Here is a 27004-nt window from a genome sequence, read left to right as displayed (position 1 = left end):
CGTTTGGGGGACATTGAGTCCAGGAAAGATAATCCAATAATATAATTAAGTCAAGTGATTACAACATTGTACTTATATATATACACTCAAGATTGCAGTGACAATCAATGAACTAACTTATCATATATGCCAAACTCCCTCACTTTAGAATTTAGGCTTCCCCATAGTATATATGACTATTAGTGGTGAAGAACTTAGGCTCCCTCTAAGCATGTGAGACTCTTTCTCATTTGAAGTTATCTTTTCTTCTTCTATTCATGAACTTCCTTTACTCGAGTAAGTTAGGGTTTCCTAAGTGTGTATGAGAACTCCCTTCTTAAGAATGATTCTTAGGCTCTCCTACATGTATGAGAACGTTCTTCTATCTATGTCTATCATTGATAGAATATGAAATTTTGTTATATTTTGTAAATATTTAATTCACTTTGCTATATCTAAAACTAAAGTCAGTACTAAAATTATATAAATAAAATAAAAGTTATTGAAATTAAGTAGGCAGTCAAATGATGCTAATCAAAATAAAACTAATAGTTTGGAAGATTTAGGTTTGTATCTTTTACATGTGTTAACTATATACTATTTTAATAATATTAATTGTTAATTTACCATGATAATTAATTAATTACTTACCTATAAACTAAAATTTATTTTAAAGTTATTCTCTTCCATGAGTTTAATTTAATATTTCTTAAATTCTTATACAAAACGACATTTTAACTTTAGGAAAAATAAAAAGCAATAATAATAATAATGAGTAGAAAATTGTGAAAAGATATCCTCATGGAATATTCTAATGCTACAAACACAATAGGAGGAATGGGTGAAGGATATGCCCATAAGCATCAAAACTTTTTTTGTCCAAAAGATTATGATATTATGATAGGGAAGTTTCAATTCCATTTGGCTTCATATGTGTGTATACCATACCTTATATGCTTTACATTTCTTTAAAACTAATTTGCTTTATTACTTGGTATAGAATTATAGATTTTATAATTGTGGGAGGGTAGATTTATTAAATTAATTTAAAGTTAAAATTGTTAATGTAATTCAATTATTATTATAATTCTTAAGTTACCGATTGACTGAAAAACTTAAGTTGATACAGACAAAGCAAAATTAAATATATCACATGGACATGGAAAATCCTACCTCACTTAAACCTACTCTAATACCATCTCAAAATCAACCTATCAATTCATGGTTGAAGATAATTACGAATTATGAAAGTAGATAATTAGGAATAATAATCTAAATATTTTTTCTATTTATTATTTTAATTTTCTTTTTAGTAAGATAAATTTTAGTTCAAAGTGAGGATATAATCTTTAAATCCTAAAAAGAGAGGGAATAATCAAAACAAATAAAGTATTAACTTTCTTGTGTTCAATTTTTTCTTTTGTAAAAAATTACAAAAGGAGAGGGTGGAAGAAGGAAAACTATATTCTATTAGTTAGCCATAGTTACATGTGGATTTTATTTGGTTAGAAAAGAATATATTTAGTACTAGACAATATATATTATCTCATTTTCATAAATCAAACCATTCTAAAAGCATATTTATTCAAGAAGAGGGAGGGTATAAATGTATTAAATTAGTGGTTGGCAATCTTTGGTATACTAACCAATCTTATGTTTAATATCTTCCCCAATATGTTACGAGTTTTTTTCTTGGAAACCTTATAAGCTTGAGTGTGCTAACACTAGTTAATTTTTTTTTTTTTTTGTATTTTTCAATTTGAAAGTGGAAAAAAGATGTGATTGGACAGAGCTGTGAGCGAGTGCTCTTCCAAGGGATTGAAAGAGAAAATTATTTTGTGTGATTGTAACAATCTTTTATATAGTTGGTTTTTTCTGTTCCTGGTTTTCTCTCCAAGTTGGAGTTTTTCCACATTAATATTTTCAGTTTTTATTTAATTTCATGTTATTTTCTGCTTATTTACCAGAGGTTGAAGGTTCTTTTTCCCAATAGTTCAACTATTTTTCAGATTTTTTTTTTTTTTTAGCAAAACAGCTAATTAAGAATGAAAGAATACAAGTTGGTTTTTTAATCTAAATTATTTGATAGAAGTTTAGAAATAATTATGGGTTTAAAACACATTCAAATTAACAAAATTTTGTCATATATGAAAGGGAAGGAAAGTAGAATTGAATCTTCTTTTATTATAAAAAGAAAAATGGCATTTCGTTAGGTTTGCAGGTATTGAGTAACTAAAAAAGATAAAGAGTAATAATAATAATAATAAGTCTCGAAAGTGTTGACACATTTGGATAAACCACGATAATAAAGAATTTTTTAAAACTTTATTTATGGTTGACTCGTTTACAGAAACCCAACCTTTATGATTGATGACCTCCGATCCTATCACAAATATAAGAAATCTAGTATTTTGTTAGTAGTGTCCTATCACCTTTTTAAAACTTTTTTTTTTTTTTTTTTGTACTGGTGACATGTCTATCATAGTCTTAATATGAATACTTGTGATTTCTATCGTGATCATCTTTAGTTTTGTGTTTTTTGGATGGAAAAAATGAAGATCTTAATAGAGATGATCATCACGTTAGGGCTACACATGACCATTCCAAACATCATTCCTTAATTTGGTGTGTTTTTCTCATTGCTTTTTTTTTTAAGTTTGCTGTGTTTTCTAATGAAAATTGGGTAAAGAAATTATGAAGTCTGCAATGGGATGACATCGTGATAAGGATAGATGTGATCATTCTTAATATGATATATTAGAAAATGTAATAATACGTTATGATGTAAGCAGATGGTTAGTTTTCATACATTTGTAGGGTAAGTCATTAGGTTTAAAGTTTTATCAATCTTCAAATATGAAAAGGACCAACAAAGTCTTCATCTTCATAGCTGCAAATTTAGTAATGCACACGTTTTCTTTCTTTTCCTCACGTTAATTGTCCTCAAAGTTGTGATTCAAATTCTCAATGCCTCTTCTCGGTATATTAAACTCAAACAACATTGTTGTATAAAAATAAAAGGGCCAAGTGTCTAGAAGAATCATGAGGGCTAAAGAGAGGTCGATTAATTGTATTCAAGAGATTAATTAATACGAGGTGCACTAAAATACATTTGAATTCTCTCTTCTCTCTTCTCTAACTCCTTCTCTAAACAATTACTAACTTGATTATCAAAATGTTGGTGTCAAGCATCACATCACTACGAGATCTTTTATACATGTCATGAAAAATGCATGTTTTAGGAAGAATATTTATGCATTTTTACTTAACGAAAAAAAGGTTCATTTGCATGTACTTTGCCATATTAATGGTCTTAATTTAACAATCTTGTGGATTCATATCATCGAGAAGGTTAGAATATAAACATATATCACAAAGTACTATGTGTAATTTAGAATTCAGAAACGTATCTGTCTTATTCTTATTGAGTCAAAGCAATGTTACATATTTATATAGAGAATAAACTAAACCCTAGAGACTATGTAAAATTACAATAAAGGACATATGTATATATATATATATATCATAACAAGACTAAGAGCCTAGAAATAGTAGTGTCACATCACTTTAGAAATAAGGGACACCAAAGACGATAAAGAAGTTGCATGTGAATTAATTTTCTGTAAAACTCAAACCTTAAAGAAGCTTAAGTCTTTTCATTGAGATTGGAAGGACAATCTCGGTGCTTGTTGGATCGAGATTGGATGTAGAGAAGCAGGTCTAGGGAGATCTCGGACACGAGTCCAACGGAGTTAGAAGGCAGAGAAGGAAATTTGAAGGATCCTAGAATAATCTCAGTGCTGGTTCAACTGAGATTCGAAGAGGAGAAAGGAAATTAGAGGCGTTAGAATTGCTCAAGTCGCATTCTGTTTTGCGGATGCATGCGAGACAGAGTGTGACATTTAATATCTAGCTACCCATAGAAATATATATAGGAGCTACTAAAAGAACTAGAGATCGATTAGAAAAAGTTTTCTATCCTTGTCTTAACCGTTGTCCTAGTATGATGCGACCGCATTGCCTAAGACACACAAGGCTTACAAGTTGAAGCATTATTGCATTAATGTTTTCCAATTTAAATCAACTCCTTCATCATCTATTGTCAAATATGGATACCCTTAGTTACATTGGATCATTGTCGTAATAGTATTTAAATTACTAGTCTTGTGGGATTCTAACTTTTGAAATACTTCAAAATTTATTAGGTTCACTTGTAACGTATATGCTTGCAATTGGACCATTATTATCTATATATTTTCAATTTTCTCCTCCACCTGGGTACCAAGATTCACTTATTACCACATTTAACTAAACTGTGCACAAATTTATAAGCATTTTGACTATGAATGCATTCAAGGGACTAAAATAATCTAAGTTTAAACTAGGAGGTAGTTTATGACTATTCAAACCCAGAGAAAGATTATTTGGCCCTAAATCACGATTCCACAATGCTTTTAGTTTCCTCATCATTTTCATCTTTTTTGAGTTGTGATGTTCAAAGCCTAAGGAATATGAAGAGATAGTTTAGATGAAAGAATATAGTAAGAAAGAGATGAAAAAGAAGATGTCAATGAAAAGAAGAAAAACATTTTTGAAAACCATAATTCTTCAAGTGATTTGCATCTCCCCAAGTGTAAGAATTGAATTCTTACTTGAAATTCAAGAACAAAAACAAATTTTAAAAATAAATAAATAAAATTGGTTTGGGTTTTGGAAACATACTTAAAAGTTGATAACAAATAAAAAAACTTACTGGCAAAAATGTTTGTCATTTATAAACTTAATTTCTAAAAATTAAAAACAAAATAAATAGTCACCAAACAAAAGATAAAATATAAAATCGAGAAATTTGTAAAAAAAAAAAAAAAAAAAGTAAATATAACTTAAAAATAATTGACTAGTACTAGTTAAAGTTAACTTAGCTCATCGATAATAGACATAACAAATATATCCATTTTAAGAGATATTTTCATCCTTACCTATTAATCACATTAAAAATTCAAAAACCTTTCGTACAAAATTAAAATTTTGAAGTCTTATCAAATATAAATGGGGTGACAGACATAGTATGAACCACAGATCTAACCTCACTTTTAAATGTTCAATGACCTAGTAATACAAAATTAAAAGTTAAAAGAAAACCTACAAAACAAATTTAAAATTTGAATAATTAATTTTAAAGTTCAAAATTAAGTATGTGATAAGTAAAAATAGGAGTATAAACAATCTTGCTAACAAAATAAATAAAATTGCACAAGTCATCATCAAAAGGCCTTTGATTAGATAGCCTTTCAAATAGAAGTTCTTTCTAATGACTTTTTAATATGTTTACATGTTAAACAAAATCCAAAAAGCCATCTAAAACAGACGTAGCTACTTTGAGTATTTGACATTAAAACATTCTTTTACCCATCCTCTTGTACCACAAGATGATGCTAAACCAATTAAGGAACATTGGCTACTCATAAACAAAATGTTCAAACCTCTCATTATAATAACTGAAAAGAAAGGTTTAAACAATTACACCTTACAATTCTCTCACTGAGAGAAAGGAACAGCAATTTGAGAATCAAAAACATATTTGGACTCTGCAAATCCAAGTCAATCCCCACCAGAAATAAGAAACCTTGAAGGGATATCAGCCCCTAATTTGAAGGAATTATATGTAAAAATTCTGAAAACTAGGCAAAGAAAGTCATAAAGAAAACCTTTTGAATGACTATGTTTATCTTAAGCCAACTAACAAACTGCTGCACAAGCTGTTATCTGAAGTCTGCACCAACTGCTTCTTGGACAGACTTGAAACCATCTCTTTCTAAGCATTCAGCAAGTTCCCACTACACAAAAGGAAAGAAAATGGCAATTATCATCATATACCGCTTCATCTTTTTTCCTTTTTTCATATCAGGGATACCGAAAGCCACCAAATGCAAAAAAATCATAAAGAACAATAACACAGCGTTGAGGCTTTTTTCCTTTTTCTTGAAGCAGTACGAGCCATCAGCCTCCAGTTACAAAGAAGAGCATTGAAATTGAGAAGAAAAAAACACACACGACTTAAGCTTTGAGTTTAGCTTTCATTTGATTCCTAAGTTTTCAAATGTTAATCTAACCCTTAAGTTTTGAATTTGATTTCATTTAGTACTTAGATTTCTAAATATTACAATTTTATCTTTGAAATTTGAGTTTTGTTCCGATTTGATCTCTAAGTTTAAATATCACCCCTTTTACCTCAATTTTTCATTACACCCACTTTCAGCTATTAGCATTAATGTCTATTACCATGACACATGGCATACAGACATAAATTTTTATGTTATCTCCTTCCAAAATTTTCAAAGTGCGGATGTATGTAAAAGATAATACCTTTATCTGAGGAATCAAGGCAGGCCCACCATAAGCAAATGCTGTATAAAGCTGAACAAGAGTTGCTCCAGCTCGTATTTTCTTGTAAGCATCCTCACCACTGTACGAAGAAGTACGATCATTGAATTTGATTTCAGTAGGTGATAGGTTCATTTCAGATGGAACATATAAAATTAGTAGCTAATATGAATATACCTGCTAATGCCACCACAGCCGATTAAGGGAATCTTTCCCTAAAAAGAAACATGAGTATGTCGAGATTTTGTTAAATAAAAATTCAATTTCCTCTATATGAAAAACATCATACACCACAACATTGTAAACAAAACACTGATTCAAGGATTGTAAGACTAGTAAAAAACTCTAAACCGCTGGACTTCCCTCTGTCTTCCTAGTTCATTAAGAGCTCAGTTCGGGATGGGTCTGGTACTTATTTTTTGGGATGATATGTGGGCAGATAAGAAAAACAGTTGTGTAGTTTATCTACGAAGTTACATTTGGTTTTCTCAGTGTCAACGCCCTCCATGTCTTTCCCTGCTTTCTTTGGGCTTTCCTTATTTTCTTACTGATTGTGAGTCTTTTGAGGTGGCGGGCCTTATTTCTATTGCTTCCAATCGAAGGGTTGATTATTGTTTCTCAAAGGAAGAAGAGCTTGTTAGCTTTCTCAGATTCATAATTCTCACTGTATAATGAAGAGCTCTCGATCTAACATTGTTACTGAGATATTTCCATCCATATTGTGTTGTTTGGCTATTTCTTGTTTTGTTAGATTTCTGCAGGATACTAGAGATAGATACCTAACATACTATAAGCATGTGGAGTGCCAAGTAAATGACCAAGTTGATGATGCCCAACAACACTGTGTCCAAAAACTTGAAAATTGAAATAGCCACTATCACTTAGGGGCTGTTTAGAGTAAGGATACAGTTAGAAATTATGAAGTTGGATAGTTGTGAACTCTTAGGATCCACCGTGTAAGAAGTTGATAAAATATAAAATTGATGTTTTTTAGTGATGGAACTCACTAACTCCTTGGGCCAAACAAGGAGTGGAGTTCATAACTCTGTACCTCCAAAATCCTTAGACCAAACACATCATTGAGAGATTCATATTACTTAAACACACAATTAAGAGATTCATATTACTTTACTAAATAGGGCATCCAATTAACTAAAAGTTTCACATTTGGTGAGATTCGCCAACATACCCTTGTCAAAGCATACATCTCTTTTAAGACATTGGTGGATAGATTGAAAAGAGGCTTCCCACTTAATCCACCTGCTTCAGCAGCCAATGGACTCTTATCAACAGGCTCTGGTCTTGAGACAGTTGTATTTGTTATAATCTAAAACAAAGTAATGACAAAAATTAGAGGACACTCCAGTTAATTAACTAAGCAAAAGAACTGCAACTGGTAGGACATAACATTGCAAATTTAGCATAGCATGAAGTAGAGCGAAAATATACCAATCCATCCAAACGAAGGGCTAGAGCAACCTACACAGAAAGAAATAACAATTAACAAAACTACGTAGGAAATGAAGAATAAGAACACACAAATGAAGACAATCAGAATTCACATACAGCTGCTATATCTTCAAGGTCTTCTTTAGACAAGTCTGGGGCAATTTTTACAAGCAGTGGAGGAGGACCCTCCTCACCCCATTGCATTTCATTCCGAGCTTCTTGAACCTAGATGGAAAAGTAAAAGATACCATGACAATAACTCTCAACAAGTAACTTAACCAATATGTTGAGACACTTGCTTTATACCTTACGAACCAGGTCCTTTAGTTGCTTCCTACCTTGAAGTGCACGTAATCCAGGGGTATTGGGAGATGAAACATTAATCACCTGTAAAGAGGTTCAGGAATTTGGGATGGAGGAAAATTTAGCAATCGCTTAAAATTGGTTTAGCTAAAGAATTTCCTTTCAGATTAAGACTTGTGACAAAACATTGAAGAAATAGCTGCCAAAAATGCTTGTCCACTTCCCATTTACTTTTATCATTCAAAACAAAATCATCCAAGCACAGAGTACAGATAAGAATCAATTTAGATAGTCCTCTCTAGCTCCACTGGCAACTAAATCAACGTATAGCTTGAAGAGAAGATCCTATCAAAGTTCACTTATAAATCTTTAACATTGAATTTTTTAGTACTATACAGTAGTAGTAATGAGTGTATGTATATACATCTATTTACGCATGCATATACATATGTTTGTGCATGTCTATATATATATATACACACATACATACATATATACATATATAGATACACACATATATATACATACATATAGACATATATATATATATATACATATATATATACATACATATAGACATATATATATATACATATATATATACATATATACATACATATATATATACATATACATACCACTGTTGTTGGAATCCTTTCATTTTTTCTAGTATTTTCCTTGTTAGAATCCTAGAATATTTATGGAAAGATTATGGGAATGCTTTCCTTATTTCCTAAATGTTTTCCTTTTTTATCCCATTGTATACTCTATTTATTCACCATTGTACCTATCGTATTATGCATTAGAAAATAATAACAACAAACAATCGTGGTTTTCCTCCTGGTACTCAGGTTTCCACGTAAATTTGTGTGTGCTCGTTGTCTCTCCTTTCAATATGGTATCAAAGCGGGACAATGAAAACACCCCAGAAACCCTAGAAAACCAAACCATTGATGAAAGTCAAACAGAAGAGACAGCCACCAATTATAGTGTCGCCGTAGCCGCTGCTGTCGATGCTCAGAAAACGTCCGAAAATAATTTTTCATCATTCCCGCAGTCGTCCGCGCCCCCGAAGCAACCTCACGTGCCACCACGCGCCGCCACTGGACCTCCATGCGCTGCCGTCGGATTTGCACGCACCTGGTTTTCATCCTCAGACGACGCCGACCATCCCATCTGTCCAACCCTTTTCTTCATCTGCGGCCTATATTGCTCCCCACGCCCCGATTTCTGTTCTGCCATCTAATTTCGATCAGCCACCACCGCTTCTGCCGTCAAATCTGTATGTCCAGCCACCCACTGAGCTACCATCCCAATGTTAAGAACTCTCAAATTCACTCAACATTTGATGTTGGTGAATCTTCGACACATTCCAATCGTAATGTGCAAGCTTCCTCGGAAATAGTTCATCAACAACTGGAAGGATTTCGATAACAGATAGCAGCACTTGAGGCTACCTTAGGGACGACATCCAATATTTCTTTACCGATGTATTCTGAGAATCCGGTAAACTCGTTCCCTAATTTATCCTCTCCTTATGTGACTAATACAATGGCTCAGTCTTCCATGTATCATCTTTCAGGAGAAAAGTTGAATGACAATAACTATTTCTCATGGTCTCATTCAGTAAAGATGGTCCTCGAAGTACGATATAAATTTAGCTTTCTGACAGGGGAAATACTCTGCCCCTTACCGGGCGACCCACATGAACGATATTGGAAGGTAGAGGACTCTATTCTTCGATCCATATTGATCAACAGTATGGAACCTTAAATTGACAAGCCGTTATTGTTTGCTGCAACAGCCAAAGATATTTGGGACACGGCCCAGACACTTTACTCAAAACGTCAGAATGCCTCTCGTCTATACACGCTGAGAAAGCAAGTTCATGAATGCAAGCAAGGAACCATGGATGTCACATCCTTTTTCAATAAGCTTTCTCTTATATGGCAAGAAATGGACCTATGCAGAGAACTAGTCTGGCGTGATCCCACTGATGGTGTACAGTACTCGAGAATTGAAGAGAATGACAGGATTTATGACTTTCTTGCTGGTCTTAATCCTAAGTTTGATGTAGTTCGAGGGCGTATACTAGGTCAAAGACCGATTCCCTCCCTGATGGAAGTTTGCTCTGAAATCCGCCTCGAGGAAGATCGCACAAGTGCTATGAATATTTCCGCAACCCCTACTATTGACTCTGCTGCTTTTAGTGCAAGATCTTCTAACAGTAGCAGTGACAAGCATAATGGAAAACCAATTCCTGTCTGCGAGCATTGCAAAAAACAATGGCATACCAAAGAACAATGTTGGAAGTTACATGGTCGTCCCCCAGGAAGTAAGAAACGCCCTTCCAACGACAAACAGAACACAGGGCGGGCGTATGTGAGTGAGTCTGCTGAACCTCCTCAACAATCCGATCCACACAAAAACCAAACTGATCTCAGTCTTGCCACTTTAGGTGCCATTGTCCAATCAGGTATACCTCATTCCTTCGGTCTTGTTAGTATTGATGGGAAGAACCCCTGGATTCTGGATTCTGGTGCCACAGATCATTTGATTGGGTCCTCTAAACATTTTGTGTCTTACATTCCTTGTGTTGGGAACGAGACAATTAGAATTGCAGATGGCTCCTTAGCCGCCATTGCTGGAAAGGGAAAGATTTCTCCTTGTGCAAGGCTCTCCTTACATAATGTTTTGCATGTGCCCAAACTATCTTATAATTTGCTTTCGATAAGCAAGATCACTCATGAGTTAAACTGCAAAGCAATATTCTTACCTGATTCTGTCTCTTTTCAGGACTTGAGCTCGGGGAGGATGATTGGCACTGCCCGGCATAGTAGGGGACTCTACCTCCTTGATGACGATACCTCTTCTAGTAGCATTCCTAGGACTAGTCTCTTATCTTCCTATTTCACTACTTCTGAACAAGATTGTATGTTGTGGCATTTTCGTTTAGGCCACCCTAATTTTCAATATATGAAACATTTATTTCCACATCTCTTCTCTAAAGTTGAGATGACTACCTTATCTTGTGATGTGTGTATTCAGGCCAAACAACATCGAGTCTCTTTTCCCTCACAACCATACAAACCAACCCAACCCTTCACTCTTGTTCATAGTGATGTCTGGGGACCATCCAAGATAACAACCTCATCTGGAAAACGGTGGTTCGTAACCTTCATTGATGATCATACCCGTCTTACCTGGGTCTACCTTATCACTGATAAATCTGAGGTTTCCTCTATGTTTCAAAATTTCTATCACACCATTGAAACACAATTCCATCAAAAAATTGCTATTCTTCGGAGTGATAATGGTCGGGAATTCCAAAACCATAACCTTAGTGAATTTCTTGCTTCCAAGGGGATTGTTCATCAAAACTCGTGCGCCTACACTCCTCAACAAAATGGAGTGGCCGAGCGAAAAAACCGTCACCTTCTGGAAGTAGCCCGTTCCCTTATGCTTTCTACTTCCCTTCCTTCATACTTGTGGGGAGATGCTATTCTTACAGCAGCTCATTTAATCAATAGAATGCCTTCTCGTATTCTTCATCTTCAAACTCCCTTAGATTGTCTTAAGGAGTCCTACCCATCGACTCGTCATGTTTCTGAGGTTCCTCTTCGTGTGTTTGGGTGTACCGCTTATGTCCATAATTTTGGCCCTAATCAAACCAAATTTACCCCTCGGGCTCAGGCATGTGTGTTTGTTGGGTATCCCCCTCACCAGCGTGGTTATAAATGTTTTCACCCACCATCCAGAAAATACTTTGTCACTATGGATGTTACTTTCTGTGAGGATCGACCCTACTTTCCCGTTAGCCATCTTCAGGGGGAGAGTGTGAGTGAAGAGTCTAACAACACCTTTGAATTCATCGAACCCACTCCTAGTGTTGTGTCTAACATCATTCCTCATTCCATAGTCCTACCCACAAACCAAGTCCCCTGGAAAACGTACTACAGGAGGAATCACAAAAAGGAAGTCGGTTCCCCTACTAGTCAGTCGCCTGCTCCAGTCCAAGACTCTGAACCTCCTCGAGATCAAGGTATGGAAAACCCTACTGAACCCTGTACTAAGAATATGATAAGTGAGAATGATAGGTCTAATGTTGTTGTTCTTGAAAATGTGGAAGAAAATGACAGTGGTGATGAGATTGAGGTCAGAATAGAAACCCGTAATAATGAAGCGGAACAGGGTCATACAGGAAAATCAGATGAGTATGATTCCTCTCTTGACATTCCCATTGCTCTGAGAAAAGGCACCAGGTCTTGTACTAAACACCCCATTTGCAATTATGTTTCCTACGATAGTCTCTCTCCTCAGTTCAGAGCTTTTACAGCAAGCCTTGACTCTACCATAATACCAAAAGATATCTACACTGCTTTAAAGTATCCTGAATGGAAGAATGCTGTCATGGAAGAGATGAAAGCTCTTGAAAAGAATAGTACTTGGGACATTTGTACTCTACCTAAGGGACACAAAACTGTGGGATGCAAATGGGTGTTCTCTCTCAAATACAAAGCTGATGGTACTCTTGACAGACACAAGGCAAGGTTAGTTGCGAAGGGATTTACTCAAACCTATGGTATTGACTATTCAGAAACTTTTTCTCCAGTTGCTAAGTTGAATACTATTAGAGTTCTGTTATCTGTTGCTGTGAACAAAGATTGGCCTTTATATCAGCTGGATGTTAAGAATGCCTTTTTGAATGGAGACCTCGTAGAGGAAGTCTACATGAGCCCTCCGCCTGGATTTGAAGCCCAGTTTGGTCAGCATGTGTGTAAACTCCAGAAATCTATATATGGTCTGAAACAGTCTCCCAGAGCATGGTTTGACAGATTCACTACCTTTGTCAAGTCCCAAGGGTACAGGCAGGGACACTCTGATCATACTTTATTTACAAAGGTTTCCAAAACAGGAAAGATTGCTGTTCTAATAGTTTATGTGGATGACATTGTTTTGACTGGAGATGATCAGGCAGAAATCAGTCAACTAAAGCAGAGAATGGGCGATGAGTTTGAAATCAAGGATTTGGGAAATTTGAAATATTTCCTTGGAATGGAGGTGGCCAGATCTAAAGAAGGTATCTCCGTATCTCAAAGAAAATACATCCTTGATTTGTTAACCGAGACAGGTATGTTAGGATGTCGTCCCACTGACACTCCTATTGAATTCAACTGCAAACTAGGAAACTCTGATGATCAAGTTCCAGTTGATAAAGAACAGTATCAACGCCTCGTGGGTAAATTAATTTACTTATCTCATACTCGTCCTGATATTTCCTTTGCTGTGAGTGTTGTCAGCCAGTTTATGCAGACCCCTAATGAGGAACACATGAAAGCTGTCAACAGAATCTTGAGATACTTAAAATCAACACCTGGTAAAGGGCTGATGTTTAGAAAAACAGACAGAAAGACCATTGAGGCATACACTGACTCGGATTGGGCAGGATCTGTTGTTGACAGAAAATCTACCTCTGGTTATTGTACCTTTGTTTGGGGCAATCTTGTAACTTGGAGGAGTAAGAAGCAAAGTGTTGTGGCCAGGAGCAGCGCTGAGGCTGAATATAGAGCTATGAGTTTAGGAATATGTGAGGAAATTTGGCTTCAGAAAGTTTTGACAGATCTTCATCAGGAATGTGAGACACCATTGAAGCTTTTCTGTGATAATAAAGCCGCTATTAGTATTGCTAACAACCCTGTTCAACATGATAGAACTAAACATGTTGAGATTGATCGACATTTTATCAAAGAAAAACTTGACAGTGGGAGCATATGCATTCCGTACATCCCTTCGAGTCAACAGGTTGCTGATGTTCTTACCAAAGGGCTTCTCAGACCAAACTTCGACTTCTGCGTTAGCAAGTTGGGCCTCATTGATATTTACGTCCCAACTTGAGGGGGAGTGTTGGAATTCTTTCCTTTTTTTCTAGGCTTTTTCCTTGTTAGAATCCTAGAATAATTATGGAAAGATTATGGGAATGTATTCCTTATTTTCCTAAATCTTTTCCTTTTTTATTCCATTGTGTACTCTATTTATTCTCCCATGTACCTATTGCTTTATTCATTAGAAAATAATAACAACAAACAATCGTGGTTTTTCTCCCGGTACTCGGGTTTCCACGTAAATTGGTGTGAACTCGTTGTCTCTCTTTTCAATAGTTGTCATAATCATATTTTTCCTTATTGAAAACGCTATACAAGAATTTTGTTGAGTCTGCTCATATGGTACCTGAGCACCTACTGCTGTAGTCTCTCACTCACCTAAGCAAATATATGACATCAACTTTCCTCTTGTTCACTAGGATGATAGGTCATGAATTCACAATGAATCAAGATCAAGAAAAGGAAGCTTTTTACAAAATAACTATTTCCTTTGTTTTCTTGTTAGCTGATGAGCACAACTCCTAAGGAAAAAGAAAATATGACCTCACTCTCAATTCAAAACTTCAAAGGGTAGGGATAAATGCAAATGAACACAACACCATTGAAAAATATTTCATGTCTGCATATGAAAGCAGTAGTTTTAAATATTTGTCATTTAGTTATGATATTTGTCATTTGGTTATGATTGAAAGAAGAAAAATAGAAAACCACGATGTTGTTTTCTTATTATTTTTCTCTATCTCATAATGATAGAGGGAGCATATATTTATAGGTTATAGAACCCATAATTAAAATAATAAAAGATAATTTGGGCACTATAATATCTTAACAAACTCTTGGGCTTTCAACATACAACAAGCCCACTAATTCGAACACTCCCCTTCCGGTTGGGTCGTATATGTCAAAAAGATCTAACTTGCTAACACAAGACTCAAAGCTTTGTCTGAGAAGTCCTTCTGTGAGAATATCAGCAATTTGTTGGCTTGAAGGTATGTAAGGAATGCAAATGCTACCACTGTCCAATTTCTGTTTGATAAAGTGTCTATCAATCTCTACATGTTTAGTTATGTCATGTTGGACTAGGTTATTAGCAATGCTAATAGCTGTCTTATTATCACAAAAAAGTTTCATAAGCACCTCATAGTCCTGGTGAAGATCAAATAACACCTTTTGAAGCCAAATTTCTTAACAGATTCCCAAACTCATGGCCCTGTATTCAGCTTCAGCACTACTCCTGGCAACAACCCTTGCTTCTTGCTTCTCCAAGTATAGAGATTTCCCCATACAAAAGTACAGTACCCGGAGGTAGATTTTCTATCAACAATAGACTGCCCAACCAGAATCTGTATATGCCTCAACATACTTTTTGTCAGTTTTTCCGAATTTGAATCCCTTACCAAGAGTTGTTTTTAAATACCTCAGAAGTTTGTTTACTGCCTCCATGTGTTCATTGTAAGGAGTCTGCATGAACGTCAACGTTGCTCACAGCATATGAGATGTCGGGCCTAGTGTGAGATAAATAAATCAATTTGCCCACTTAGCGTTGATACTTTTCTTTGTCAATCGAAACGTTATCACCTGTATCTCTGAGTTTGGCATTGGGCTCAATTGGTGTATCAGCGGGATGACATCCTAACATACCTGTTTCAATTAACAAATCAATGGTATATTTCCTCTAGGATATAGAGATGCCCTCTCTAGATCTGGCAATTTCCATCCCAAGAAAGTATTTCAGATTTCCAAGTCTTTAATTTCAAATTCATCCCTTATCTTCCTTTTTAACCGAAGAATTTCATCTGCGTCATCGCCAGATAGAACAATATCATCAACATAAACTATCAAAACGGTAATTTTTCCAGACTTGGAGACTTTGTGAAAAAAGTATGATCAGAATGTACCCGAGTGTACCCTTGAGAGTTGACAAAGGTGGTAAATCTGTCAAACCAAGCTCTTAGTGATTGTTTCAACCCATACAAGAACTTTCAAAGCTTGCAAACCTGATGGCCAAATTGGGCTTTGAATCCCAGTGGAGGACTCATATACACTTCTTCTAAATCTCCATTAACATCGAGTTGATATAGAGGCCAATCTTTATTCACAACGATAGACAGTAAGACTCTCACAGTGTTCAAATTTGCAACAGGAGAGAAGGTTTCAAAGTAGTCAATCCCATAAGTTTGAGTGAACCCTTTTGCAACTAATCTAGCCTTATATCTATCCGGAGTACCATCAGCTCTATACTTGATAGTGAACACCCATTTGCATCCCACACTCTTATCTCTCTTAGGTAGAGTGCAGAGCTCCTAAGTCTTGTTCTTTTCCAGGGCTTTCATTTCCTCCATGATTGCAGTTTTCCACTCTAGGCATTCAAAGGCAGTATGGATATTTTTGGGTATGGCAGTAGAGTCAAGACTAGCTATAAAGGCTCTAAACCAAGGAGACAGATTCTTATAAGACACGAAATTAGCAATAAAGTGCTTTGTGTAGGACCTAGTACCCTTCCTCGGTGCAAGATCAAGAGACGGATCATACTTACTGATATTTTCTAAATGATCATCCTCCCTAGTGTTATTCTTCGTAACTTTTTCAGTCACCTCATTTCCACCATCACTGCCTTCTCTATTTGAAATGACCCCAATATCAACATTGTCCTATTCACCTATGTTCTCAGGAATAATTGTCTCGAGCCTGTCACTTTCACTCATTTTACTATCAATATGTGAATTAGTAGTATCAGTCATACCTTGATCTCGCAGTGGTTCAAAATCTTGGACCGGAGCAGGCTGAGTAGTAGGAGACCCTGGTTCCTTTTTAAAATTCTTCCTATAGTATGTTTTCCAAGGAACTTGGTTCGTAGGTAGGACCGTGTTGTGAGGATCTAGGTTAGGTAGGGGAGTAAAAATAGGACAGGCAGACTCTAAGGAAATCACCCAGTTAGACTCTTCACTCTTACTACTCTCACTCTCCCTCTGCAGTAGGCTAACGGGAAAGAAATGACGATTCTCAAGAAAGGTGATCCATGGAGACAAAGTACGTACGAGAAGACGGGATGAAAGCATTTATGGTGGTGCAAAGGATAACCAACAAAAACGCATGCCTGAGCTCAAGGAGCAAACTTAGTTGGATTAGGATCATGGTTATGAACATAGGCTGTGCACCCAAACACCCAGAGAGGAACATCAAAAATGAAACGGAGATGTAATACGGAGAAGGCAGCATGTTAATAAGATGAGCTGCAGCAAGAATGGCATCATCCAAGAGATAGGATGGTAAGGAAGTGGACAACATAAGAGACCGAGCTACTTCCAAGAGATGACAATTTTTACGTTCGGCTATGCCATTTTGTTGGGGGGTATAGGCACAAGAACTCTGGTGGACAATCCCTTTGGAGGATAAAAACTCATTGAGGGTATGATTTTGGAACTCACGATCATTCTCACTTCGTAGAATAGCAATTTTCGCATTAAACTGTGTCTCTACGGTGTGATAAAAATCTTGAAAGACGGAGGTAACCTCAGACTTATCGGAGATGAGAAAGACCCAGGTAAGACGGATATGATCATCAATAAACATTACAAACCACCATTTTCCAGATGAAGTAGTGACCTTGGAAGGACCCCAAACATCACTATGAACAAGGATGAAAGGATGAGTTGGTTTGTATAGTTGTGAAGGAAAAGATACCCAATGTTGTTTAGCTCGAATACACACATCACAAGATAAAGTAGATACATCAATTTTAAAGAAAAGATGAGGAAACAAATGTTTCATATATTGAAAATTAAGGTGGCCAAGACGAAAATGTCATAACATGAAATCTTATTCAGAAGTAGTAAAATAAAAAGATAAAAGGCTAGTCCTAGAAGTGCTACTAGAGGTGTCATCATCAAGAAGGTAGTCCCCTACTAACGGACATACTTGTCCAAGGTGTGTTTACCTATGGCCGTATGCTCCGAATACTCTCAATTTATCTTGTTTTTATGTCTTGTACATAGTTTAGCTAGTTGTTTTCAATTTCAAGTCAATATGCTTGGGTGTGACGTTTCGGCATTTTCATGTGCAAGCCTACCAGAGTGGAAAATGTTCAAAATGTACATAGGGGAGGCATACCTGTTGAATCCCCGCCCAAGCCTTGTCGTACTCTTTGTAATCTATGCTTTCTTATTGCAATTGACAGTCTTCAAAGCTTGTTCTAACAACGATTTCAATGAATTTATTCCTCTTGTAGGTTTTCTAAAATATTTTCCCAAAAACGTGAAGGGAGGCTGAATCGTGTGTTAAGTTTGTCCGCGACTTGCGGATTTTGATCGGCTGACTTGTTGAGAGGATCGAACAAGTGCCGCACAATCGCTTGTATCGTGTTTAAAGGGCTGCGATTGTGACACCAGGCAGTGCCAATCATCCTCCTCGAGCTCAAGTCTTGAAAAGAGACAGAATCATGTAAGAATGTTGCTTTACAGTTTAAATCACGAGTAATCTTGCTTATAGACAATAGATTATAAGATATTTTGGGCACATGCAACACGTCATGTAAGGAGAGTCCTGCACAAGGAGAAATCTTCCCCTTCCCAGCAATAGGGGCCAAGGAATCATCTGCAATCTTAATTGTTTCATTACCAGCACATGGAACATAGGACACAAACAATTCAGAGGAACCAGACAAATGGTCTATGGCGCTAGAATCTAGAATCCAAGGTCTCTTCCCATCAATACTAATGAGACTAAAGGACTGAGATATACCTGTTTGGGCAATGCCACCTAGAGTAGTAAAATTAGGTCAGAGTAGTAAAATTTGGATTGACCTGGTCCTCATGTACATCAGGTGGTTGAGAAGTTCAAGCAGACTCACTCACATATACCCGTCCAGTGTTCTGTTTATCGTTGGAAGGACGTTTTTTACCTCCTGGGGGACGACCATATAACTTCCAACACTACTCTTTGGTATGCCATTGTTTCTTGCAATGATCGTAGACATGAATTGGTTTCTCATTGTTCTTTTTCACTACCACTGGTAAAGGACCTCGCACTAAAAGCAACAGAGTCAATAGCAAGGATTGTTGAACTATTCATAGCATTTGTGTGATTCTCCTCAAGACGGATTTCATAACAGACCTCCATTAAGGAGAGAATTGGTCTCTGGCCTAGTATACACCCATGAACTATATCGAACTTAGAGTTAAGACCAGCAAGAAAATCATAAATCCTGTCAATCTCTGCAACTCTGGAGACATTTTGACGTTCGAAATACAGTTTTTGGGTTGTGTCCCAAATATCCTTAGCAGTTGCATTGTAGAGTAAAGGTTTGTCAATCTGTGGCTCCATACTATTGATTAATGTGGATCAAAGAAGAGAATCCTCCCCCTTCTAGTACCGTTCCTATGGGTCCCCAGACGAAGGATGAGGTATTTCCCCCGTCAGAAAACCGAATTTATCTCGCCCTTCAAGAACCATTTTCACTGAATGAGACCATGAAAAATGCTTATTGCTGTTCAATTTTTCCCCTAAAAAATATCTTGTAGACTATGTCACTGTATTAGTCACATAAGGAGAGGATAAAGAAGGGAACGAAGTTACCGGATTCTCACAATACACTGGTAAAGATGTATGAAGACGACGACTGGGGTATTGGATGTTGCCCCTAAGGTAGCCTCAAGTGCTGCAATCTGTTGTCTAAGCTCCTCTAGCTGCTGGTGGTATATTCGAAGAAGAAGAGATTGGCATGTTAGGGTTCAAATGTGCCAAAGACTCTCCAACTTCAAATGTTGAGTAGATTTGGGGATGCCCAACCTCGGGACGATAGCTAGGGTTTGGAACAAAGGCAGTGGATTCCAAGGCATACAAGTTGGTCGATAGAAGCGATGGTGGCTTGACGGAGGTAGATGGCAGAACATGGAGAGTTTGTTTGGTTTTCAGCAAGTGTTTGACCTTCTAGGGTTTCATCGATACTTTGCTCTGATACCATATTGAAAGAAGAAAAATAGAAAGACAAACTATTTTACATGGAAACCCTAAAATAGGGAGACAAACTACGATGCTATTTTCTTATTATTTTTCTCTATCTCATATTGATACAGGGAGCATATATTTATAGGTTATAGAACCCATAATAAAAGATAATTAGCGCACTATAAAATTTTAACAAACTCTCGGACTTTCAACATACAACAAGCCCGATAATTCTAATAGTTATGTTGAAAAACCACATTATAAAAAAATCTTCACAATGTTTAAAAAATACATGGATTAATTCTCTCCTTACTAATTAGTTTTGAGATGGAACCTCATATTTATCTAATATGGTACAAGATACCATAAAGCCCAAATAGGTATTCCGTCTTGAATCCAAAGAAGCACCATTTTGAGGAGCATGTTAAAGATCTCACATTCGAAAATTAAGAAACCTCGTAATGCTATGGGTTATTCCTCTCATTATTAATTGGTTTTGAGATTGGTTTTGAGATGGGACCCATTTCTAATAAGTTACTTCTGTGTAGAACAATTAATTTCTTGTTATTTTGAATGTTGTAGGACATATATTGATGAACTAGATAATATATGACAGAAGCAGAAAAAATACCAAGTAATCAGCATACTGTGATAATGTATGAACCCCTTGCACGTAGTCTGCAGCAGCATCTTCGCTATTCTTGTTCTTTCCAAGATTGACTCCAAGAATTCCGGGACCAGCTTTACCACCCTGTTTGACGTCATCACTAGAGGAAGGTGTAGTGCTCGAAGTTTCATCTAACTTTCTTTTTCCATGCTGGGCACCTAACCTCTTCGCAACTACAACAATTCCTTCACTATTGAAGCCATATCTATTAATGATAGCTCTGCCCAAATGAAAAATTATATATATTTTATCAATTCAAAGAAATATAAATAGACCCATGCTCACAGCAGCACGGAACTCACAAAATGAAAAACCACAAAAATATTTTAGTACAAGTATTTGGACACAATGACATTGTAATTAGTGTACAAAATGGGAGAAAAAACGTTGTCTTCAAAGCAAGGCTTTTTACATTTGACATGACAGTGAATGAAATCCATTTCCTACCCTTCCCCGCGTAACCGGAAAACACGAGGCTTTGGATTGCCATCTTGTGGAGCAGGTGTCACAGAACCAACCTCCATAAAGCCAAACCCTAATCCAAGAAGTCCATCGACAGCCTCAGCATGTTTATCAAAACCTGCAGCAAGACCTATAGGATTTGAAAATTTCCTTCCCCAAACTTCAAGACCTAAAATTGGTGGATCAGGTCTCTTTTCCCTTGGAACCCAACCACGAGCTGCTGCTGAGACACCTAGCCTATGAGCAACCTCAGGGTCAAGAAGAGCAAAAAAGGGGTTCACCAGTTTCGTAGCAGAGAATAGCCAACCACTGCAAGATACCAAAATATGCAGTCAAATTTAAAACTTCGTTAACTTGTTCAAGTTGGTACCAATAGATAATGAAAGAAAGAATAACACAGAATACTAATTTCACAAGTGGAAAAACTATTCCACTTCCATATCACAACTAGGGTTATCATATGTTTAAATTCATTTTTAGGCAACGGTACATTCAATTTTTGCGCCCACTTCTAGAAGCCAAAAGATATCTTCAAGATACAATGAAGGCAAAGAAACTGTTACAGCTTTACCACCACACTTCTGCAACGGGCCAACATCAAAGTGCCACATATTTGAAAAACAATGTCGCATAAATTGAAAATAACTTGACAAACATGAAGTTCTCTGCAATCGAATGAAAAAGCACCCTCTTAAATCTACCGATCAAGAAAGTCCTCCAAACAGGATAAAATGTCCATAGAACAGGATAAAATGTCCATAGGTTGTAACAATCCAAACAATCCCACTACATCAAGGCCCTTTTAAATCTTGAGCACGCTCGGTACCCTTCATTAGGGAAAGTCCGGACATAAACACAAAATCACAGCCAAAATTTCTTGATACATGCCAGTTTGTAATAGTCGGTGCCAAAAATCAGAAATTTTCCAATGTTTTATCCACCAATTGAACATAATAAGAAGCAGTAGCCCAGACATCAAGAAGCTCCAACACTTGTTTATTTAGAATTGAAAGGAATAGAATATTTCTGTATTCTAATGAATAATTGTAAGATACATAGCCTTTTTATATAGGAGAAAGGCTCAATATATAAAAGGAAAGAAATATAAGAAGAATAAAAGAAAATCTATGGTCATTTTACAACTAATTATCTTATTTACAACCGACACTCTCCCTCAAGCTGATTTAAATATATCTTCCATTGTCAACTTGGAAACCATTCTATCAAACTATACCTTCGGTAGTCCTTTAATTAACAAATTAGCAGTTTGTTCTCTACTGGGAAGATACAGAATACAAACCACACCAGTTTCAAGTTTCTCTATTATGAAGTGTGTATCAGTTTCAATATGTTTTGTCCTATCATGTAAAACTGGGTTATGGGCGATCAAGACAACAACTTTGTTGTTGCAGTACACACACATAGTTTTCTTTTGAGAGACCTCCAATTCTTCCAATAATCTTTTTATTCATATTCTTTCACATATACCATGAGCTAGACTCTGCTCCAGCATTACTTTTGGCGAACACATTCTGCTTTTTACTACGCCAAGTGACTAAGTTACCATCAACAAATGAACAATAGCTTGAAGTAAGCCTTCAATCCATAATACATCCCATCAGCATCGATATAAACTTCCTCCTGGAGATGGTTGTCTTTTAAACAATATGCATTTTCTTAGTGTTCCATTCAAATATCTTAAGATTCTATACGCAACTTCAAAATGAACCGATCTTGGTGAGTGCATGAATTGACTTCCCATGCTAACTTCAAAGATAATATTTGGACGCATGTGGGACAAATAAATTGTTTACATTTCCTTATGTTGTAATTATTTCATCAATATTAAAATATAAATATATTTGGTGTTTACATATAACTTATGTGTTTGTAAGTTGTTAAAAAGTGGAAGGCAGCTGTTGAAATCCTAAGAGAAAAGAAGGAAAAAGGCATCTTGAATGATTTATTTTTCCTTGAATAAAAAATTGAGACTTCTGCTAAGTCTGAAATGGAAGTGGCTAATGATGCAACAATCAAATTGGGAATTGATGGGAATTTATCTCACTAAACAGAAAGAATCTATGTAGAAAAGAAAACTAGATTGGCAACGTTTGGGTGTTGAGAATCCCAACTGGAGTCTTCTGGAATCTTTTCTATTATATCTCTTTTCAATCAATTGACAGCGGCTGAAGCTTTAGACAAATATGCTTACAAAGGACTGTGGAAGTTGAATAGCCCCAAAAGAATTAACGTTCTAATTTGGGTCATCCTTAAATTGCTCTTTAGATCTTCAAAGAAAGTTCCCACCCCATTGTCTTTCTCCTCCAACCTTTCCCTTGTGTTTGGCTGCTAGTAAGGATCTCCAGCATCTATTCTTTGATTGTGGTTATTCATTTGTTGTTGGAAGAAGTTGCTCTCCTTATTTCATTCAAAGATAATGTTTTTCAAGTCTTATCTGGACCATCTTTGAAGCCCATGGCTCAAATATTATGGACCAATGCTGTCAAAGCTCTACTTGTTGTAATTTGGTTTGAAAGATTTTAAAGAGTGTTTCATGATTAAATCTCTTCAATGGTCAGATCGGTTTAAAGCTACAAGATTCATCCCCACATCCTCATGTTCTCTTTCTAAGCTTTTTATAAACTTTTCTATCCCAGATATTTATGTGAATTGGGGAGAATTTATCTTTTCTGTTATTCATGAATTTTAGGATGGAATCCTATGGTTTTTATCAATTCTGTCGTCTTTTGAACAGTTTGCTTCCTTGTATTTTGAGCATTAGTCTCTTTTCATTATATCAATAAAAAATTATGTTTCCTTTAAAAAATAATAATAACAATAACTTCCATGTTTGGATTGGATACCTAACAACAACACATAAAGATCTAAATAGGTCTCCATGACGAATGGGATGCGATTCCAATAAGTAGACATAAATCACATCACACAGAGATCTAAATGTGGTACCAGAAAGTTGCCTCGTCTGCAGTACTCACATAAGCTCCTCCAGCTATCAATAGCCCTATGGTGGCTCCAGTTAATAATCTCCCCTATAATAGAAGATAAACGCAAATAGTCAGGCTATCGTTAATAATCTTTGGAGGAGTTGACAATGCTATTTAGTACCATCTTAGAATTAAACAAGAAATAATATTCAGAAAAAAATAAGAATCAAACTATTTAATATCATCAGAATAGATACTGCTTATATTATCATTCATTTATTCTCTTTTATAATGACATCATTTGTGACAATGAGAGAATAATATCAAGACCAACAGACTCTTAAATTGGTAGGCTTATTTACAGATAGATATAAGAAGGATCCACTAGTGACATGCAAACTTGTGTGAACAAGAAGAGACATGAGTACGAGCAGAGAGATAGAGAAAGAGATCATTCTGGAAGGGGGGAATTTATATAACACAACTCATTGGTTTAATAAAAAGATAATGAACCCGAGCAAATCTAAAGTAAGATAATCTGTGCATTGGAAAATTAAGTTGACCAAAGAAATACTCATGTTGCTTAAGCTCAGAATTTAGATGATTTTCATAAGAGGCATATCAAATTATGTGGGAGACACAAAGTACCCAAATGACAAATGATCATGATGCAATGTCTTGTTCAAATAAGAAACCAAAAAGTTACATTGCCCCTGTGCATCCAATTTTTGGATTATTATTTTGGAGGCTTTTGGCTGGTCATTAATGCTCCCTAATAACGTTTTCAACATTCTGGCCTTGGTTTGGATTCGTCATCATTTTGGTAGTACTAAAAAGGTTTTATGGTTGGGTCTCAGTCGTGCTTTTTTCTGGCTGCTTTGGATACTTCCAGTTCCTCCTCTTTGAGTGTTCTATGGACAGGGTTTTATCTAATGCTTTGCTTTGGTGTAAATAAAACACCCTTTTGTTCATCATAGCATGTCTTTTTTCATTTCCACTTGGATATCTTTGATGTAATTCACCAAAAGGTGTTTGGGAGTCTTACTCCTTTATTTCATCAATCAATGAATCTATTTCTTCTTCAAAAAAAAAAAAAGATGATAGAAGCACAACACATTTCATTTACCCATCGGTCCTTGTATCCCTTCAATGCCTTTGTCATTGTGAATTAATGTGGTTAAAGCTATCATTTCAGAAATTTGGTGGCAGGCAATGTAATCAAAGAGTTATTGCCAGCAAGCAAAGACTTTGGACGTTTGTTTGGAAACAACCAAGTTAAAGGCTTCTTCCTGTGGTCCTCTCTTCCAAAGCTTTTCAGGGATTTTCACTTTAATTTTTTTAACAAACTCAAAATTCAATAACTACAAACTAGTTCTCGCATGGGCTTATTTTTCCTTTTCCCTACAATTGGCTACCTATTTCTCGCTCTTTCTTCCTCCCCCTTGCTCTAGCTCATGCTCCAATTTCGCTATCACTCTTTCTCTAGCTTTCTCTTTTTTTTCTATAACTCTCGATGGTTTAGCCTTACACACTCTCACTCTCAATAACACACTCGCTCTTGTTGAACTATTGAACAGACTTTCACTGTCATGGCTACTTTTCCCTCTTCCTCTTCTCACTATGTTCCCTTTTGCGCTCGCTCTCTATTATCTGACTTTTTTATTTGCAATTGTAATCACGTTCTTATTTGATTGTTCTCATTTGCCCTTTTAATTTGTAATCAAGCTCCTTATTATCACAACCAATTGGCATTGTTTTCAGCTTCAAAACTCGATATCTTAAACTCATAAACTCAAACTTAAGAACCCATAAATGAAAAAGTGAAGAAAAACAAAGATAGGTCAACCGTCCTGGATTGGCCTGGTGGTTTAAAAGGGATCCCAGGTTTAATGAAGGACTTGGAGAAAAGGGTTTCAATCCATAGTAACCACCAACCAATGATTTAATATCATATGAGTTTCCTTACCACCCAGATTTTATTTTCATTCCTGGTTTTGGTAAAAGGGAATGATTCCAATTTCGGTTAAGTAAACCAGGCCTAAGAGAGAACAAAATGAAACCTTCTCACTCAGTAATCTTGCTTCTAAACTCAATCGAAGCAAGTAACCCCAAACAAATTCAACGTCCATTAATCAAACAGCAATCGTCAAACTTCATACTAGAAAAAGATCACACGCACATACCAGAAAGAAACGAAAAAAAAAAGGAAAAGAAAACCCCATTCACCAATCGTCTTTTACTCTATGCACCAACCAATAAACTGGAAGCAGAAACAGAGGCTGTACCTTCTTAGAAGTATGAGGGATCTTACGAATGGTCTCGGGAGCAGAAGAGTAGTGCCTTGCACCTTGGAATAAACGTGAAATCGCCCCTTTACAGCAAGCATCTCTGACTAGTTTTCGAGAAAGTGTAGCCGCCATTAACGAATAAAACCCAGGAGAGGGAGAGAAGAGAAAGTGTGAGCAGAGATGGAGAATACAAAAAGAGTGTGCTGGCGCAAACAAAGGGAATGAACGAAAGCTGGTAAAAATGGTGGGACTCTGAAAAAAACCCAAATTAGGAGCGGTGGTCGTGATTGCGGCGGCGTGCTGTGGTGAACGCCACAAAGAAAATTATTCCCAGTGCACGTTAACCAGATGAACTTGTGCGTGTTTTTCTGGTTTTTAAAGTAAGACCAAAGATATTCAAATTTCTCACCCACCTAACAAACAAAGGTTGTCAAGTTAGCTACTTACCTAGCCACTCCCTTGAGTTGGTACATACAATTGTTTTATCTACCATCCACTTGAGTTGGCCTATTTTATCAATTCATTTCAACTCTTCTTTTCAATGTTTTTTATATCCATTCATTCGCCTTGGGAACCGACTTTGACAACCACTCTCACACATCCAACAAGAACTCCGACCACTAATTCCAAAGATCAACAACCACTTTCATGACAACTCAAGTGACCACATTGGCTCAACCAACTTCAACAACCAATTTT

The 27004-nt window shown here is 36.2% G+C and overlaps 1 protein-coding gene across 1 annotated transcript; it reads right to left on the bottom strand.

Moving 5' to 3' along the window:
• Positions 1-5240: 5240 nt before the first annotated feature.
• LOC101214106 (dihydroorotate dehydrogenase (quinone), mitochondrial) lies at positions 5241-26760 on the bottom strand. Its single transcript, XM_004149821.3, has 11 exons — positions 26303-26760; positions 24040-24122; positions 21058-21381; positions 20575-20830; positions 8119-8199; positions 7930-8037; positions 7813-7842; positions 7553-7690; positions 6541-6578; positions 6346-6445; positions 5241-5816 (listed from the first exon to the last, which is right to left on the bottom strand). The coding sequence occupies exons 1-11, from the start codon at positions 26435-26437 to the stop codon at positions 5742-5744; spliced, it is 1368 nt and encodes a 455-aa protein (XP_004149869.3). The 5' UTR covers positions 26438-26760; the 3' UTR covers positions 5241-5741.
• Positions 26761-27004: the final 244 nt, after the last annotated feature.

This window comes from Cucumis sativus, chromosome 5 (assembly GCF_000004075.3).
Source record: "Cucumis sativus cultivar 9930 chromosome 5, Cucumber_9930_V3, whole genome shotgun sequence".
Classification (NCBI taxonomy): domain Eukaryota; kingdom Viridiplantae; phylum Streptophyta; class Magnoliopsida; order Cucurbitales; family Cucurbitaceae; genus Cucumis; species Cucumis sativus.
The sequence above is the reverse complement of the archived record's forward strand: the minus strand, read 5'-3'. Positions and strand labels throughout refer to the sequence as shown.

Coding starts and splice junctions, on each gene's coding strand:
- LOC101214106 (XM_004149821.3), bottom strand. CDS start 26,437: ATGGCGGCTACACTTTCTCGAAAACTAGTCAGAGATGCTTGCTGTAAA. Junction 20,831..21,057: donor TTCCGGTTACGCGGGGAAGG/GTAGGAAATGGA, acceptor TCATTTGGGCAG/AGCTATCATTAATAGATATG. Junction 7,691..7,812: donor CCCTTCGTTTGGATGGATTG/GTATATTTTCGC, acceptor ACTTTGTTTTAG/ATTATAACAAATACAACTGT.